Raw genomic sequence first — 18,480 nt, 5'->3', positions numbered from 1 at the left:
AGCATTCTGTTTACTTCTGCTGCAAAATGATTATAATTGATTTTCTTCAAAATGAAAAGCCCAAGAAGATGAGAAGGAAATTACCTCACTTCCAGCACACTGAATCATGACCTGGGACATGTAAATCACATTGCCAAGTGTTTTAATATCCTCTCCCTCCCAACAACGGATAGCTTCGGTCAGTATTTGTAATTCAAGTTCCTTCCGTTTCCGTACTTCTTGACATTGTGCCTAACAAACATAGGAAAAAACATCATCTCTATCAACTCTATGAATTCGGAGCTGGTTAAGAGTAGAAATACCACTACAGTTGTATTTACTGCTGTGTTTGTAGCACAGAAGACAGCACCCAACTTGAAGTGTTTTCATTTAGATGACTACTACCACTATTTCTTAAGAAAAAAAAACAAAAAGTTGTTTTGCTAACTTGAACTTTTTTTTTTTTCAATACACTTACTTCAATTACCATTCCAAACTCATAGCCAATAGCTCTGTTTCTCAAATTTCTCCTTTCTTTACATTTTAAATTTTTGTACTTCTAGCCACAAATTGTTCGGCTCAGCAGAAAAGAGTAAAACAGCTGTCACAAATACACGACTATACAACAAAGCACCTAATTCTTTAGTAAAAAGAGCTATGCCAACTGCACAAACTGTGTTTATAACCTTGTGTTCCTATTTTTATTAAAAGTCTCCAACCTGCTCTACTAGCTGTACTCCCATTCATTTGAATTTTTCTCAGTAAGAACTGTTTTCTCTTGTTTGTAAAGCACCCAATGGAATGGGATCCCCAAACCACAAACTCGAAAATGTTGGGTTACCACCACACGCACCTCTAACAGAAAGCGCAAAACATTCAGTTTATTGTAACTGAGATTGTATTAAGCATATGCTTGCTGCAGCTCAATTACTGTAAAGAAGCACTTACTCAGGACCTTAGTTATGCTAGCACTAGTAGAAACGAAAAAGCACAAGTGTGAAGGAAGACCAAGAGGTGGCAAATGCTTTGCATGGCATTTACATCAATAGTGTATTTGCTGTAACTCTCCAGCAAAGGGCTATCCTTAACTATCCCACAAACAGTATCAATTTCCAAGCTTTCACAAATTTCTTATATATTTACAAAAAAAGCCTCACTGTTTCAAAGCAACAGAGGGAGATGAATTTCAAAAATATTCTACTTAAAATATATCACCATCTATTGTTTATCACTCTTACAGAAAGGTTTTTGAAGGCAGTCATGGATTTCTGAATATCTGGACGATCCGGATGATAATCCTAAAACCAATGGAGAAAAGATTTAGATCTAGTAAAATAAAAAGTTTTTAGACTCTTAACTAAAAACAATAAACAACTCTTTAAAAAGTTGTAGATTGATGTGCTGTCTTTTCACAGCCTTTTTATTCTTACATCAAGCATTGGTGGTCTTTCTTGTAGTAAAAATGAAGACACACTCGTATCATTCCTACTCTAGCTTAAAATAGACCCAAGGCAGTTTTACAAGACATAGTACATAAGAGATCTTGAAATCCTAACAGGAAAGTGATTATTTTAAAGAGTTTTATTTGGCATGTTAGCTTTGTCACAAACTAAATTCCTTACTGACTGGTATGTTCTGTTGTCACTGACTAACAAACCAAATTGTATGACAAGACAAAGACCCATATGCTTTCTATTTCTCTCTCTCCTTCACACTCCAAAAATTTAACCTATATAATGCAAGAGTAGAAACTGCAGCTACTCAAACACCTTCCCATACTGGAAAGATAATTTTTGGACAGTGTTCAGTAGAAGCCAAAGGGACTATTCTCATGTTTGACACACTGAGGTCCTAAGATGAGAAGCAGTACACCTTCTACAAGAGAAAGTAGCCTCAAGTATCATGCAGCAGATGCATTCAATGTCAAGTCAACCTAGACCTTAAGATTGGTCTAGTAGTGACGATTAGTTTTTCTAGCTAATTTAACTTTAAATGTTTAGTTTTTACAGAAGTTTTATTGCACTAAGTTTTAAACCATTGCAGCCCATATTTCAGAAGGCTGATGGAAGAGCAAACAAATGTAATTTTGGGTCCCATCATGTTTGACATGTACCTTTAAAATAATTGTTGTCAAATCATCATTAAGCTGGAACATAAATGCTGATAAGATATACCTCCATGTGCCTTTCAAGTTCTTTGAGTAACGTGGGATATTTATCCAGACGCATAAAAGGTTTGCTGAGGCCTGTGGTCAGTACAAGGATCCCGGGGCTGTTGGCACCTTTCACCTCCATGAATTCTCCTAGCTCCTCACTGCGTACACAAGACATTAAAGCAAATTAAGATCAAGTTACCAAAACAATTAAAATTACATTGGATTCTTCAGTCTTTCATCCACAATGAATTCTGCCAGTAAGACAAGAGGCCAAATAAATCAAAAAGTGATTCAAGCACAACTTCAGTGCTGCAGTCAGTTTCTGCATTAAATACAGGAACAAAGAAATCTGCAGATTTGACGTCCATGCAGAGAGCAACAGAGACCAGATCAAACCCTCAGTTCTAGGTAATTGATGCTGAATGCTACCCCCATCCAAGCAACGATTACAGAATAAAGCCATTTACCCTATATTATTTTAGTAAAATGCCATCTGACCTCAGAGGTGGTTTACACAAGTAATACACAAGCATAAATATGTCAATGGTTTCATATTTAATAAAGCATTGATATTTTAAAGGTGTCAAGCACTAACAGAAAAACATAGAATGTTACTTGATTTGAGGTCCATGCAGAGAACAGAGATTAGATCAAACCCTCAGTTCTAGGCAACTGATGCTGAAAGACAGCTCTTAAATGCTACCCTCATCCAAGCAATGATTACAGAATAAAGCCATTTACCCTATATTATTTTAGTAAAATGCCATCTGACCTTAGAGATGGTTTACACAAGTAATACACGAGCATAAATGAGTCAATGGTTTCATATTTAATCAAGCATCGATATTTTAAAGGTGTCAAGCACTAACAGAAAAACATAGAATGTTACTTATTTAATGACCTCACCTCACACATCCAAGGTGTTACTACAAAATGACCAAATAAGCAGCCATACAAATGACAGCTCCATAGAAGAAATAATTACTGTGCAATCTATTCTCAAACAAGTTAAGGTTTCACTGGGGGTGTACTTGTGCAACATACTTGTTTTGACAGCAAAGCTGCTGTAAGAAATCTATGCTTTCCAAGTATCATGAATTGCTACTTCCCCATCCAGTTGTTTTTTTCATATTTGAATCATTTCTAAGAACAGGCCAAGCTCCTCAACTTTTTACATTAGCCCAGTTACAAAAGCAGTGCATCCTGGGAATTCCAGCTCACTTTGCTAACAAGAAAATTTAAAATGGGTACATCTTCTTCTTCCTTGTAAAGCAGAGGTTTCAGAGGACTGCAGTGGAAGACAAGCTCCATGGGGAAACAAAGGTGGAGCAGCACCTGAGCTGATTCCTAGGCTTCAGAAAATACAAGCTGAAGACAGACAAAAATCTAAATAAAGGAAATTCAGAAAGCCCCTTATTATAAAGGCAACATCTTCTTGCATTAAAGCTGTGTCACTTTAGATGTCTGCAGATGGGATTGCTTATGTTTTGAGCCCTTGTTACGGTAGCTTAACTAGATCAAAAAAAAAAAAAAAAAACAAACCAAAACACCTCAACACAACAAACCAATTATTCTCACGTGCCAGTCGTGCAAATTCCACTCTAAGATATCCTGAAAGTCATTACTTCCTACTGATTAATAGTATTACTCTCCCATAAGGCAGAATTACTACTTGAAACATTTTTCTCTCCCTGGTTATTGGCATAGTTTGATTTGTCAAAGGAAGCCTTAGCCAGATACTCAGTACTTTCAGAAAGTGTAAAACACATTGTCAAACATCAAACTGCAATAAAGGGGCAACACTTGCATACTGCGGCCACATTAACAAAAAGGGGAAGGCAAGAACCTCCAAATCTAGGGCAGTGTGCCCTTGCAGAAGTGAAAGCAAATCCTGACCTGCTCAATTTCCCTAGGAAAAAAAGCATTAATAGGACAGCGCCATAATCCACATGCTCGATTACCAGTGAGTCATACTATAGAAAAGCATTACACAGATTAAGACAAAACAGACCTCCCTACCTCCCCCAAGACACACACTCCTTCGAATTTCACAACCAGTGACACTTTGCTTATCAATATAATTTGTCTAAACAGATGAAAAGAGTAAAATAAAGGCATGAATCATGCCCTTTCCAACTCAATGAAAGGGCTTTACTGACAATCCCACCAAGATCTCTCTCCTCCTAGCCACTAAAGCTTCCCCAAGTTTACAGAAGAAAAGGCTTTTCCACAGTTTACTCCAATAATTGTCTGCAGGTTAACTGGTATTTATGCACACTAAGTTGATTAAATACATCCAACATACTTTCGAATTCTGTCAGGTCCAATACCACCTCTTATGCCACACCTTTTAGAGCACTCCACCCCCATTCTACCTGGGCCGAGGCACTCCTCAGCACACGGATTTGTGCTATTTCTGCTGTACTGAACTGCAGAGCCAAGAAAGCCTGTGAGGGAATTTCCCAACACCTGCTTTGCATTTTAAAGATGCAAAGGGAAGGGCTGTGCACACTTGAGAATGCCCGCAGCTCAACAAGGCAGATCCTGCTATGTCCCTCACAAGTAACATGTGTCAGTAACTCCAGGCCTCCTAAAATCTGCCCATGATGTGATGAGGTTTTAGCCAAAATTCAAGCCCATTGAGAAGTCTCTTACAGTACCCTGCATGAAAAATTATATTAATGCAACACAGACAAACCCAAGTACTTTTCTAGCTTAAATTTAAGTTTCAGTCAGGCTGGCCAATACTGAACACCCACAGCCCAAAGACCTACTTTGCTTTTACACTTTCTTAGTCACAGCACATACACATCATAAAAATCACACCAACTTCAGAACTTGACAACTGATCTTGGTGGCACCCTAAACAAGACTAAGGATTCTGACTCATGTTTTGGGTTTACAGTGTTACCAGCTACTTGTTCATTGAGGATTTAGGCTGATTCACTGAAACAGAAAGCTGCACATCTATAGTGTAGTGGCATGTCTTCTCCTCCTGACGCAGTTAAAAGGGAAAAAGCTGTTTCCAGTGAGGTGATGAGGCAAATGAAGGGACAACACCCAGTTTTTACAGGAAGCTTTACCAGAGTTTACCTGTGAAAGCCCTTCTGTCAGAAGGCACTCAGCCGTTTCAAATTTCAATTCATTATGTATGTGACACTGCTGACATGCACATCTCTGCTCTTTTTGTTTTATCCATTAATGCTCCACATAAGTATCCCCATCCATGTGAGGATCATAAAGTTAAATTACACATGGTATTTGACAAGTATCTTCATCTACTTTAAGTAAAAGATACTTGCTACAAGAACTAACAGGAATGAAACACTTAAACATTCTTCACGTTTTGTTTTCTTCAGCCAGGCACACAGCCTTAACTTTTATCAACTCTTCCCTTTCACCTTATCTGCTAGTCTTCCCTGTTTCAAGCAGCACATCCATACACATATCTATGCAGCTTCTCCTTTCTCCCCAACATAGCAGTGTGTTCTGCAGAAGACGCCAATTGCAAACACCATATGGTGTTCAATTTACATTGTTCTGAACAGCACCAATTTTCACCTTAAAATCGCAAAGAGGCAAAACTCCCCATTCCTAATTACTGTGGCCAACTCCATGATGCTGGGTGCACACAAATGCATTATGCAAATGTATTTGCTGAGCTATCTGCTAACACAATGCTTGTGCTTCTCCCCCTCCCCTATTTTTATTTAATGCGTTAGAGTAGGAGAAACATTGGTTACTATTTCACCCACATTCACATTTCCGATTTTCATTATTATTGTTCCATTTCTCCCCAGCTTCAGCATTATGAAATAGACATGCGAGAAAACAGGACAAAAAAAAAACAAAACCTCACTGTTGCCTGTATTAAAATAGACAACTTGGAAACCTGAAATAAAAGCCTGAAATTATCCATTTTTGTTACCTACTCTGCAATGCCTTTAATTAAACACACATTGTGATTACACAATGTTGCGGCAGTTTCCAAGCCATGCACTGCTCTTGACACCAAACACTTGGTTGCTTATCGTCTTTTTCTTTAATCACAGTATAGGAACCTACAGAGCTAGTTTAAACCTCAGCAGGCTTGAAATGTACACAAGGTCCTGAAAAACAGGCTTAGTGATGGCATCATCAGGAAGCCTTTTACACAAAGCGGCATTAATAGGTGCAATTAAAACTGAATGGCGTAGTTTTCCTCCCAACATTCTCAAGAGGACAATGTTTTCTTTCATACACTTCTGTGCTTCCCTCTCACAAGTTTTGACATGACAGCTTGTCCAAACTCTAGGATGAACACACGCACACACTCTCTTTTAATACAACGGTACCCAAAACTTTGCCTGAGCAGTTCCATCATGCAAACCCCACTAGCAATCTACTCATCTTAAACCAACCTGCTACCTCTGCAGTTTCATGGACCAGCAGTATCTGGCAAAACTGATTTTACTTTATCTCAAGGCTTAAAGTGCGCATCCTTCATTTACTTACAAAGAAAAAACACGACACAGAACATAATGGAAAAGTTTACTTTCAATAAAATAGGGGTCAGTTAAAATACTGTTTTAATATGACAACAGTTCACAACTGTTTTTTAATTAATTACACCTTAAAAGTCAGTGTCAGTAGCTTAAGGGTGCAGCTGCTTCACCAAAGACAATGGCTCTTTCATGTCACAGTTTCTAACTGATGCCTGCAAGTACCACAATCCCCCAGGCAGTACATGCTAAATAGAACTCTGGCCCACAGCTAGGCAGTATGCTTTTAAAAAAAGATTATCATTTAGCTGAACAGGAAAAACTTTACAATGGTGAAATCACCAACTTAGTCTCAACTGCCTAAATAAATAGCTTTTCAGAAAAAGGCAGCTGAGATTTGAATTCACTACTAGCATTATTTTACAGAATAAAATGCAGAAAAGAATACAAAAGTGCTGTGCTGTGCTTCATTTAGCCTGAAATCTCAAGCTGAAGAATTCTCCCTTCTCCAGACTAGTTAGTTCACAGCTTAAGATATTTTAAAGGTCACCATGAAAAGTGTCGTTAAGCCTTACTAATATATTCAAATCTTTCTTAGTACAGATGCCTCAAAAGCTGGAAGTCAGAGCCCGGGAGTGAAGAAAACAAGTTCAGATGCGTCTACAAGTAACAGAAGGTTAAGAAAAATAAAAAGCCATTTAAACTTGAGGAAAGCAGATCCAGGAACTAAACCATACAAAAATCACAACTTACACTTCTGAAGTAGGTCTTTCTTTGTAATAGATGGAGCATGAGCTATCACTGCTGAGGGGCCTGAGGACTGCACACAGGCACCGCATTTTGAGAGCGTTGTGGCACAGCTTGGTTCAGCAACCCCTCAACAGCAGCTTTTAACTTCCTAGTGCTAAACTTCCCAGTCCAGCTCCTCTCCCAGGGACTGTTGCTTGGTGTATGACATCAGCCTGCACACTTGAAGGCTCAGGGATGCACCAAAGTGAGGGAGGCACAAAGAGCTTCCTGACTCAAGCTGATCTGTATTCCACGCTCCAGTTACTTGAAGTAACTGTGATGTTTCAGCTCCACAGATTTTGTCCAGACTGCTAGGTCTGTGATGCAAGTGGAGAATATGCCTGGGACACGTTATCTAAGAAAACAGAAGAATCTAGCAGAACTAATGTTTGAAGAAGCAAAGATCTGTGAATAGCCTTCTTGTAACTGCAAACTGACTCGACACTTGCCTCTTGGCAAAATTAAAAAAGCAGGCGTATATTACTGACTTTTTGTCTGCTTTTTCTTCAAATTAAATTTTCTTTTGGAAGCATTTTTCTTCCATTTCGTTTTAAAATAGACATGGTGTTGTTAAACTAAAAAAAAACAAACCACACAAACAAAAACCAACACCCCCCCCCAAAAAAAAACCAAAAATAAAAACCCACCTTACACCCCCTCCCCAATAATAATTATATACTTAACACAAATTACATTAGGTCTGTATTCTCTGTACTTCTTCAGAAGAGTTTTACAGCCACTTATCAGTGGGGCTTGTCAGACTTTTTTAAAATTATGTTATCTACCCTTCAGCGAATTCTATATTCGGTTATCTTTCCTCTTGCCATTTTGGACACAGTCCACAAAATCCTAATCCTAGCTTCTTAGGAAATGTCTTCAAGAAGCTTGAGTGAACTCAAGAAGGACTTCAGGGCCTTGGGGCAACTGGTACAGAGTTCAGGAGCCCAAGCAGTGTGAACACCTTCACCGATGATCTGGACGAGGGGACTGAGTGCACCTTCAGTAAGTCTGCGGACACCAAATGCTGGGTGCTGACTGATGGAGCTGAACATGAGCCAGCTTGTGCCCAGGCAGCCAAGAAGGCCAACAGCATCCTGGCCTGTATCAGAAATAATGTGGCCAGCAGGGCCAGGGCAGTGATCATCCCCCTGTACTCAGCACTGGCGAGGCTGCAACTCCAACACTGTATTTAGTTATGGGCGCCTCAGTACAAGAGAGACACTGAGGTGCTGGAGTGGGTCCAGAAAACGGCAACAAAGATGGTGAAGGGTATGGAGCACAAGTGCGATGAGGAGTGGCTGAGAGAACTGGGGCTGTTTAGTCTGGGGAAAAGAAGGCTCAGGGGGGACCTTATCACTCTCTACAACTACCTGAAAGGAGGATGGAGTGAGGTGGGGGTTGGTCTCTTCTTCCAAGTAAGGAGTGACAGGATAAGAGTTAATGGCCTCAAGCTGCACCAGGGGAGGTTTAGACTGGATATTAGGAATGATTTCTTCACAGGAGGATGCTCAGGCATTGGATCAGGCTGCCCAGGGAAGTGGCGGAATCGTCACCCCTGGAAGTGTTCAAAAAAACATGTAGATGAGGCCCTCAAGTCACATGGTTTAGTGGTAGACTTGGCAGTTCTGGGGTAACGGTTTGACTTGATGATCTTAAAAGTCTTTTCCAACTTAGTGGATTCTATGATTCTATTCTATGATTCTGCCTCCTCTTAATCCTTGCTGGAGTTTCTCCTTGCACTGAACCTTGTGGCTTGTGATTGATCTTCCCCCAGGAAGGTAACATCCCATTCCTGGGGCTCCTTACTCCACTGCAATTACTCGTTTCTGTACCTTCTATCCAAATGTGTTTTTTAATTTGAGGGAAATTCATTCTTTTACAGCTTAGGCTGGTCTTCCTGCTTCTTCTCTTAATAGAAGGCAAGTGTAGGTCTGTGATGAGAAGCACACACAATAACCAATGCTACTTTGACTAGACACTACAACCTTGAGGCAGTACTGCTCTCACTAGCTAGCAAAATCCTCTAAAATAGCACCTATACTATACTGGGTCACCTTGGACTTGAACTGACATCTTCAAACAAAACTACTGCATATTAGAAACAAACCTCTTACAATGGAGCCAAAAAGGCATGACTGTTACCAAATAAATTAATCACAATAAGGTTTGTGTATGGTGGCACTCTAGCCACTATGAGAGAATGGAACAAGAAGAACAAAATAAGAGGCAGTCGTGAAAACATGTAAAACACTGATCTGCACCAGAGCCACCATCCAACAGTACCTGGCAAACTCTACCTCTTCAGGAGGTGGCCAATTGTGGTGGCTAAAGCCACAGGCTTTAGACACAGCTGCAAGACATGATGACAGACCTAAGGAAAAGTTACTTAATTCTTCAAAATTCTTGATCTGTTACACAAAGAATTTTAATTCTGGAGAAAACCATGCAACAGCTCTGAAACAACTCCTGAGACACAAAGTACCTATCAAATTTCAAGACTGTATAGAATTGGAGAAGTTGAGTACAAACTCTAACACCTCGATAAAACTTACAGGGACACAACTGGAATCAAGAAGAAAATTTGCTGCCAAATTCCATAGCAAGGGTTCGTTGTTGTTGTGATTAGCAGAAGTAAATACAACCTCAGAAACATGCAGCTTTGGAACCTGATCTCCCGTATGGGCTGTATAAGGTTTTATTCCCATTTCTTCATGCCTCTCCATCATACTCATTTGAACAGCTTGACTATTGAGTAACTTAAGGAAATTAAAGCTGACAGTGGCTTTGAAGAGCCAAACATGAAAATCTCATTAAGAAATAATTAATCCCTTTCAGCCTTGACTGTATTTCTATTAATATGCATATATATACATATATATGAACATATATGTGCATCCCCCTTAGAATCATAGAATAGTTAAGGTTGGAAAGGACCTTAAGATCATCAAGTTCCAACCCGCCTGCAATGGGCAGGTTCACCTCACACTAAACCATGTTACCCAAGGCCTCGTCCAACCTGGCCTTGAACACTGCCAGGGATGGAGCATTCACAGCTTCCTTGGGCAACCTATTCCAGTGCCTCACCACCCTTGCAGTAAAGAATTTCTTCCTTATACCCAATCTAAACTTCCCCTGTTTAAGTTTTAACACGTTACCCCTTGTCCTATCACTACAGTCCCTAATGAAGAGTCCCTCCCCAGCATCCCTATAGGCCCTCTTCAGATACTGGAAGGCTGCTATGAGGTCTCCAGGCAGCCTTCTCTTCTCCAGGCTGAACAGCCCTAAATTCCTCAGCCTGTCTTCATACAGGAGGTGCTCCAGTCCCCTGATCATCCTCGTGGCCCTTCTTTGGACTTGTTCCAACAGTTCCATGTCCTTTGTATGCTTAGAACACCGGAACTGTACACAATACTCCACGTGAGGTCTCACAAGAGCAGAGTAGAGGGGCAGGATCAATATGAGCCCCCATTTGCTGCTACGTATGATCAAGAAGCAAATGGTAAAGAGAAAGAGGAAACACAGGCTGGCATTCATACTGAATGGCATTTAAAAAAGGGGGGGGAACAGGGAGGTGAAAGACAGCCACATTCCAATTGAATGCCCCTTTTAAATCTCCAGCCCCATCCCAAGTACTGCTATCTAGAAACAGCTTCATAAAAATGCTGTTCAAAGACACTTTTGACTAGAAGTCCAAAATATATCTAATATTGTCCTGTTTTATTTGTACATATGCTGATAGTCTTTACCCTGGCTCAAAGAGCATACTTGATATCTCAGAAAATTACATATAAAAGCCTCATATGTGGGATATTCCATCAAACCAGATGACTGCTTACAATTTTGATATTACAGTGATCCAACTGGTTAAAGAAAGAATAAAGTTAATGCTTGAGAATTATAGCCTATTTCCTTTAAGTTGTTTTTAGTATCTGACAGTAAAACACAATAATAAAACTAGCATATTCTCTAGAATAAAAAACTAAAGTAGTGGTAAAGTTACTGGAGTTTTACCTAGTAAAGTTTCTGGAGTTTTACCTAGAGCAATTATCTAGGAGATGTCTTGGCATTTTTTTTGTTGGTATGGTTTCCACAAAAGCAAGTGAATTTAAACCACAGAAAATACTATTTTTGTGATACAAGAATGACATAAAATTATCTGCTAGGGTTTTTTTGTAGAAAGGCTTTCAGAAGCACAGTTAATGCACATGTTCAGTTCATGAAGTACACAGAGTTCATAGCAAAAAATAATCTGCTGTAGACAGTAAGAATTTACGTACCAAATCAAACTCCTGCAGACTGTTGCTTTTTCCTCTCTAAAACACTACTGAAGAGCACAGCTGTTACAAACATGATATTCAAACCCAAAAATTCAGCAGACACCCTTTTCTCTGCCATATTGTTGCTGCTTTTAAAGCACACATAATGCTTTTGGACCCTCTGCTAAAACTGTATCCCAAAACCAGCCAACTAATCACCGTTTCTAAAAAGTTTTAAACCTCAGTCTCATGTCTAAAAATTCCGGTTTAGTATTATTTAGTATTGACTGCAGTGTAGTTGTTTCATTATTACTACAATCGTGACTGCCCTTAAATCTCACAGTAATTTTTACATTAAGGTTTATGAGGGATGCTTTTACACTAAAACCATCTTAGTTACGTAGACAAAAACAGACAAATTCAGAGTATTTTCCTTTTCTTCAAGCCTTCAATCTATTTGTTATTTGTTTCTTTTCCTCTACCTTTAAAACAGTGTAGTTGAAACCTTCCAGGCCTTCTGAAAGAAAAAGGTTCAGAACTGCTTAAAGCCACCTTCTGATTTCTACACGGCAGAGGTCTCAGGCAAAATTTTTAAGTCAAGCTACTTGCTACCAACAGCAAAGCTACTCAACAAAAATGAAGGACTTGGAATACTAAACCAGAGATAATAAAACAAACCGACCAAACAACCAAACACCACATGACTCGGTTGACTCATGCCTGGCAACACAACAGTATTAAACAGAAAGCTGTTTATCACAACTTTCTCCCCTTGAGCAATCTCTTACAGACAGTACAATTGCTTTGAACCTACTTCTACATCCCAATCACTTAACTGCTCTATGACACTTACACTGATTCCACCAGGATTTGATATAAAGCTGACTTTACAGGCCAGAAGCTGAACTTTTTTTAGAAAAACCTATGTGCAAAAGAACACAGGAGAAATGCTTCTCTTCTCCATTTGCAAAACAAACAGCTTTCCTTCCTCACATTTCTATCACTATTTTCTCAGACGTGTCTATGGAAAACACTGTGTGTTTTCCAAGAGTTCTGAAAGTAGGATAATCCTTTACAAGCATCTACAAACCTTAAGAAAAGGTAGATGATCACTTTGCTATCACTTGCCATGTTCCATCTATAGATTAAATCCCAGACACCTATGTGGAAAGAGTAAAAAGGCACGAACAAACAAAAAATGTATCTAAGACTGTGAGTGTTAAAACCCCCACAGGTGTGGATCACCCATACATTTTACCACTTAAAGAACATGGTACTAGAAATAGGCCATCAAACACTAAGGAGCTTCGTCAGGGGATTTAAACATATTTTGTCTTGTTGAACTGTAATGATGAAAACCCCTAACTTCTATCTGCCTACTTTGCAATGTGAATTTGTAGCTTTGGTTTTTAAAACTGGGGCTGGAACATAGTTACATGTCTTACTAACATATGTGATAGTTCATAATATTTGGTAGCTAGAAGGTGTTTTTTTATTTACAGTATTATGAGTAAAGCTCACAAATAGGCCACATAGTGTTTCTGTTAAAACAAAATTTGAGTTCTTCGGAGCTAACAGTAGAGAAAACAAATAGATTATGCTTCTTTTTGTGAAGGGAGTTTTAAGAACATTCAGAGTATCTTTACTTTGGTTCATCATAACATCATAAACACCCACCCCCCAAAAAAAAACACAACAACAAAACCATAAAACAAACAAACAAACAAACGCAAAAGAACAAACAAACAAAAAACCACCAACAACAAAGGAGAGAGCTTGTGAAGGAAAAAGAACACATCTTGACAGAACTATGTCTAACCTTCCAGAGAAGGTCATGGTTCTGTTCTGTACCACAAGCACAAGCATAAATAGCTCCAAACTACCAATTGCTTCAGCACATGCTCATCAGGAGAATACACTGCAAAAGTTTATGAAAACAGACTAATTAAATTCTGGCCTCACTCTTCCCTCAACATGATACAGGGCATCTTCTATGAAAATTCAAGGTCTGTCCAAAGCTGAACTCCCTACATCGCATTGTCAGCATCCTACTTCTTACACACAGGAAACACTAATTCTGTAAACCTGGAAAGCTCACGCTCTCTTCATATCACCCAAAACTAAAGCTAAGGGTACAACATGATAAAGTACACACAAACATAAAGGCTTTTACAGGTCTACAGTTACCATTTACAGTTAAAATTCACCAACTGTCCAAAAACCCTACTAGTAATCAGATCAATTATGCCAGAATTTCACAAGCTTGTTTTGATCTTGACTTTTACCAAGATAACAATCACTACCGTTCGCTTTACATATCCGAAGTCCAGCATGCATTCTTTAAATGAGAAAGTTCTCCCAAATAGTTAATAACACACTGCCAAAAGAGACAAGCTGGTCCTGATCATGTGGAACAGCTTTGTGTTGTTGAGGCTTTTGTCTCTACCATATCAAATGCATATCAAAAGAGATATCACAGGTTTAGTAACACAAGTGTCTTTTATGTGTTTTTTCTGTATCAGACTTAAAGGACTGCAAGGTAAATGTACCTGTGTTCTGTGAGAACATTTACTGCTGATGGATGGTTGGCACAGTATGCAAGGTATAAGCTTTTCATCTGCGGCATCAAATTTAGAAAACATCCTCCAACCCTCTGCTGAGCTTCAGGCAACCTAAAAAGAGAGTAATAAACAAGAGATCACTGCAATACCAACCCGACACAGAGATAAATTAAAACCTGGAAAACAGTTTATACTGAGGGGAGGGTGAATGGTTTTGTTCAGTTGTTACATTCATAAAAATCAACAAATAGATTTCCATGGCCACAGAGCAGCAACCAACACCTGTCTCTTCCTTTACAGCTTCAACCCTTTAGCTGTCAGGACTGATCATGCCACCACAGTACAGGCAAAATATGGTACATACCTATAATATGGTCATTCAGATTTATTTTTTTTTTCCCCAAGAATTAGTAGTAACTAGCACCTTCTTTAGGATTTTGATTTTCACTCAATATATGTGTTACAACAGTTTTCTACCTACTTATATACGCCATGCCAAATCTTAAAAGCAGTATTTCAGCACTTACAAACAAAAATTGATGGGAGTAGCAACAGGATTCACTCCCTCTATACCAGCAGAGATTACAGGCTTAAAATATTCATTAAGATGATCTAAGTACCATATTAAACTCTGATAACACAAATACAAGTTGGTTACAGTGCAGTAGCAGGCTGTTTTTACACAGTTGTCACTCATCTTACTTTTTAAGAACCAAAGCACTTTTATGTTGGTTTGTAAAGGGGGCAAGAGTGCTGCTTACCACCATTAGTACAAAAATACTTTCTGTAACACTTACTTTCTCCATCTTTCATGGCTGAATGCAACACATATGCTAAGTAGCAAAGGAAAATTTCACAATTCTGCTCAGAAGTGCTTATTATGTCTAGCATAAAATCATGCTTCAAAAATAGCCACCTCAGTGACTCTGGCAAAAAAAAAGATGGTGTGGCAAAGAGAAACGGTATTTAGAAGAAAAGCTTACTTTCCACACGCTCTTGATGAACCTAATCAGTTTCAACCTCTGGCAAAAAAAGATGGCGTGGCAAAGACAAACCGTATTTAGAAGAAAAGCTTACTTTCCACAGTCTTGATGAACCTAATCAGTTTCAACCAGGTATGACAGAGGAATTTATACACATTTGTTCATACAAGGAGAACAGGTCATGAAGAAAGTCAGTATGAATATACACAGTGTATTTTTCAAAGGCTTTCAGCAGAAGCTGTCATCTCAAATTGCAGAAGTTTATACTCCAGAAAATATCTGGAGTATAAATATCTACAATTTGCTGTATGACACCAGCTTAGAACTGGTACAATCAGCAGAAAGCAAATGTCTAACTTCTGACTGCATCTGTGTGAGTAGGGAAAAAGAAAAAGCAAAATTCAACTCTTACAGTCCCATTTTAAGTATCTCCTTAAGCTGCATACTTCAGATACAAATAAAAGCACATTCTGATACTTTCTCAAAATATTAAAAAAATTCACATTAAACACAAACTGATGGAAGATGCATATGCTCCAACCAGCCATGCTTCCTTATTGGTACCGTATCATCATTCTCAGAACCACTCACAAACATTCATACTAGATTGCTTCCTATGTGACAAAGGATAAATTGGACAAGTGAATAATATCATAAGGGTGTCAGAAGGGATGAAATCCCTGTTACTTTCTACAGAGAAACTCTCACTTGAAGGGCTAAGCTTCTTCAGTAGTAGACCATACAGTCAACAGCCAATTGCAAAACCCACACTTAAGTTAACCATAAAATGGGACACTAAGTTTCCATCAGTCCTAGACCACAAGCTTGTTCCTTACACCTTATCTAAACCTACTGTACAACATGGGCAAGATGAAATGTTTCAGCTTCTCCATAAGTCCCCCCCCCCCCTTAAAGACTGTATCTCCTAAACATGTTGAGTCTCTGCTTCTTTGCAAGACTAGACAGTGAATTCTTGCTGTTATCTATTTAATGACTCTTAAACTCAGTATGTCACACTGATCTAAAGCTAGGTAAGTCATCAGAAAGCACTCAACAAACATACTGTTGGCCCAAAGTATTTCTTACCAATATTAGTTCTCCCTAGAAGACTATTGGTTTTTACTTTAAAGATTTTCTGTAGTTGTCCTGAATAGGTACGCAAAGTTTCTAAGCACAAATATTTAATACATTCCCTCTGAAACAGTGAGAGATGCTCCAGTGAACTTCCGTAGAAAAGAACCATTCAGCTTTCCACGATGGCCACTCCTCCAAGCAGCGAATGTTCCCATCCTACTCAAACAGTCATCTTGTCCCACTCCTTAGGTTTGCTCATAGTAGTTAAAATTCAAAAGTTCATCCCCAGAAATATTCCCCCAAATTTAAGAAACAGGAAGTCTATCTCCTACTAAGCTGTCAGTGCTTCTCTACTGTGTGGGAAGACCTACCCAAAGGTCAAAATTGACTGTACAGGTGTTCAAAAAGTGAGGCAGGGGAAGCACACTTCCTTATTTGAAAACAGCATTCACTACAGACACCAAGATAAATGACAGCTGAATCCCCAGCTAGCACATCATGTCATACACACTGATCGCACTGCCAGCACTCCTGACATTAAAGGCTAAGGCCCATATTTTATTGTTGGCATCTTCATTTTTTTCAAGAAAAGTTTAAATTCTGAAATCAGTGGAGTGACTGCTTTTACAGGTATTTAGAGGAAAACCAGGGGCATTCCCTAGCATACTGAGGGAATGCTATTCTTACAACCTTCCAAGCAGCATTCCCTGCCTAGCAGCTGGCCCCTTTTAATAAATCAAAGCATGAGCTAATAATACACTCTTCCAAGTAATGGATGCATCAAAAGTCTCAAACTCTGAAGACACACTCAAGGCATATAAAACAGTATTAAATACTAACGAGGCCCCAGCAGAAGTTGCTGAAAACTGTTAAATTCCCTTTTCACACTGTAGTGCTGGGGTGGGAGGGAGTGAATTATGGCTGCTCTTTCCAAGCAGACATCTGTGTGTTCTCAGTCTGCTATTCTTTTAGCAGAATGAAAGACTGACATTCTCATTGCATCTTCATACTGCACATTCTTTGTTAAGATAATTAACAGACTTTATGACGGGGCAAAAACTCATTCCCTTTGACTTTTGTAATCCATGCATTATTTTCAAGTGTTCTACTACTTTTAGAGAAACAATAAGTTATCGATATTTCCTTTAACTGCTGGAAAAAATAATTTAATGGCTGCCACCACATCATATAAATTTTTTACAATTAATGTGTTCAAAAAAGAGGCATAGTTAATTTAAAGTTGTCATCCCAATATTGTTCTCATATTTGATACTCTAATTAAAAAGGAATCATTTACAGTATTTATACGTTTATATAAATGATAACTTCTGCTGTAGAATGGCCAAAGACGTGTTTTAATTTCATTACAAAATTAAGAGAACCATAGCAAATCCTCTGCTGGTGTACACATGCTAGAGGCATCACAATATGACTACATCTAAGCTACCCAATATAATCTGCTTGTTAGAATCACACCCAGCAGCTATCAGTTGTTTCCCTAGACTTAAAACTTAGACAGGTTCCCACTGCATGATAACTTGAGAAAAGAAAGAAAATACCTTCTTGATCAATTACACTTACTTTAAGATTCTGATCAAAGTGAGCAATTGGAACTAATGCTAGAGTGGCGGTCAGAAGAGTGACATTACAGAATATCCAGTTGTGTCCTGCGTGTTTTGAAGTAACCTGCCTTAGTTTTGGTGTCAGTGGACATTAAAACATTCCTGGAAAGGCCGTGGAGATTGTGATGAATCCAGAAAAATTTAAACACAGGCTAAGACAGGCAATTTTAAAAGAAAAGCAGGTAATAAAATGTAAGCAGCACTGTGTTTTCTTTTTCCAATGAAAACATCAGATGTCCCTAAATTTCACTTGACTGTATGGTTACCATAAGACTGTCATGCAGCAATCTGTGTATATATGTGTATAGGCACAGGCATAATTTGTATCGGCACTCCAAAAGCAAACTTGAGAATACTGATTAGTGTTTTGAGGTTTGTGTTTTGGTGTCCGTCCGTCTGTCCCGTCCCCCCCGGGTGGGGGGTTTTGGTTTGTTTTATTTTTTTTTTAGGGGGTAGGGGTGGTTTGGTTTTGGGGGCTGTTTTTGTTTGGGCTTATTGTTGGTTTTGTTTGGTTGGTTTTGTTTTGTTGTTTGGTTGTTTTTTTTATTCCCATTCCACTTCCAGATTACCCCAGAACATG

General features: G+C 38.8%; 1 protein-coding gene across 6 annotated transcripts in view; it reads right to left on the bottom strand.

The window, feature by feature from the left end:
- ARHGEF7 (Rho guanine nucleotide exchange factor 7) overlaps positions 1-18,480 on the bottom strand; it is a 124,544-nt gene that overhangs the window by 33,034 nt on the left and 73,030 nt on the right. For all 6 annotated transcript variants that reach the window (XR_008973885.1, XM_057422237.1, XM_057422238.1 and 3 more), the window contains 4 exons: positions 14,210-14,332; positions 2,154-2,292; positions 1,218-1,277; positions 85-231 (listed from right to left, as the gene is read on the bottom strand). Coding sequence is in view for 5 of the 6 variants with exons in the window: in XM_057422237.1 (XP_057278220.1) it covers positions 85-231; positions 1,218-1,277; positions 2,154-2,292; positions 14,210-14,332 (469 nt within the window). In the remaining variant the exon portion in view is untranslated. The remainder of the gene's footprint in view (positions 1-84; positions 232-1,217; positions 1,278-2,153; positions 2,293-14,209; positions 14,333-18,480) is intronic.

The sequence above is a fragment of the Pezoporus wallicus genome, unplaced genomic scaffold, assembly GCF_028554395.1.
Source record: "Pezoporus wallicus isolate ANWC-B61680 ecotype Strahan unplaced genomic scaffold, APGP_CSIRO_Pwel_v1 contig_5785, whole genome shotgun sequence".
Taxonomy (NCBI): domain Eukaryota; kingdom Metazoa; phylum Chordata; class Aves; order Psittaciformes; family Psittacidae; genus Pezoporus; species Pezoporus wallicus.
Note: the sequence above shows the minus strand (reverse complement) of the source record. Positions and strands in the feature narration are given on the sequence as shown.